Consider the following 1,408-nt stretch of genomic DNA (forward strand, 5'->3'; position numbering starts at 1 on the left):
TACTGCTCTGATTGTCTTAGAAAGGCCAGCTGATGGCATATGTGGTGGTAGAGGCTGATTGGTGACACTGAAGGAGCACAGGTGATGGTGAGAAAGAGGGAATGTAGCAATGGGAGAGCAGTGTTTGGTGAAGGAGGGATAGGTATTGAGTGAGATGAATTTCTCAGACTGTGAACTTCCAGTTATGAGCTCAGACAAAGTGGGACAAAGCATAAATTCTTTATCCTTCTTCTTACACAGGTATAAAGTTAGTGGCCACAGGTGATCACCTTCTGCAGGTGTTTGCCCACTTTCTCATGAAGCTCTTTGGTTTTCACGCCATAAATGATGGGGTTGAGCATGGGGGGGATGATGAAATAAAGGTTGGCTAAAAGGGTGTGAACATGGGGGGCGATGCCCTCACCGAATCGGTGCGTCAGGTTGGAGAAGAGGCTGCAACTGTAAGAAATGAACATCACACAGAGGTGAGCAGTGCAGGTGTTGAGGGCTTTCTGGTGGTTTTTCTTGGAGGAGATTCTGAGGACTGCCCTGAGGATCAGACTGTAGGACAGGACAACGAGCATCACATCAAACATGATGACTACAAATGTTATCACTAAGCCGTAAGTCCTGTTAACTGTGATGTTGCCACAAGACATCTTAGCTACAGCCATGTGCTCACAGAATGTATTTGGAATAGTGTGGTTGGCACAGAATGGCAGCCTGCTCAGGAGTATAGGTCCCGGCAAAGTGAAGAAAACAGCTCTTAATAAACCTACCAGTCCTATCTTAGCTGTCCGTGTGTTGCTGAGGATGGTGGCGTATCTCAGAGGGTTACATATGGCCACGTAGCGATCGAAGGCCATTGCCACGAGGATGGCTGAGTACATAATAGAAAGCATGTGAACGAAGAACATCTGGGTGTAGCAGCCTCCCACCGTAATGGCTTTCATATTGAACCAGAATATGCACAGGGCCTTTGGTGTGATGGAGGTAGACATGCCGATGTCTGTGAGGTCCAGCATGCAGAGCAGCAGATACATCGGCTTGTGCAGAGACTGCTCTTTGCCTACAATAAACAGAACCATGAAATTTCCCAAGAGGCTGGTAATGTAGCATGCACAGAAAGGGATGCCGATCCAGATGTGGGCAGCTTCCAGGCCAGGGATGCCCATTAGGATGAATGTTGATGGGTCCGACGGGGTGAGATTGAAAGGTGCCATGAGGTGGTTGATGCATCAGCCAGGGTCAGCAATGCTCACGATGCCTGAGAAGGGAAAAGCAGTGTGAGGAAAGGGGCTACATTCTTCATTACAAATAGTATGATGAACATTTCCGTTGTTAATAATCTAGAAAGGGGCCAGAGTAGTTTGCTGACATCATTTGCAGAGGGGAGCAGATTATTTAGGCCACAGTAAAGTCCAGAGAA

At 47.6% G+C, this 1,408-nt stretch overlaps 1 protein-coding gene across 1 annotated transcript; it reads right to left on the reverse strand.

Moving 5' to 3' along the window:
- Positions 1 to 248: 248 nt before the first annotated feature.
- On the reverse strand, positions 249 to 1,202 carry LOC102451815 (olfactory receptor 52E2-like). The gene has a single exon (XM_014571865.3). The coding sequence runs from the start codon at positions 1,200 to 1,202 to the stop codon at positions 249 to 251; it is 954 nt and encodes a 317-aa protein (XP_014427351.3).
- Positions 1,203 to 1,408: the final 206 nt, after the last annotated feature.

Source organism: Pelodiscus sinensis, chromosome 1, assembly GCF_049634645.1.
Source record: "Pelodiscus sinensis isolate JC-2024 chromosome 1, ASM4963464v1, whole genome shotgun sequence".
NCBI classification, from domain to species: Eukaryota; Metazoa; Chordata; order Testudines; family Trionychidae; genus Pelodiscus; species Pelodiscus sinensis.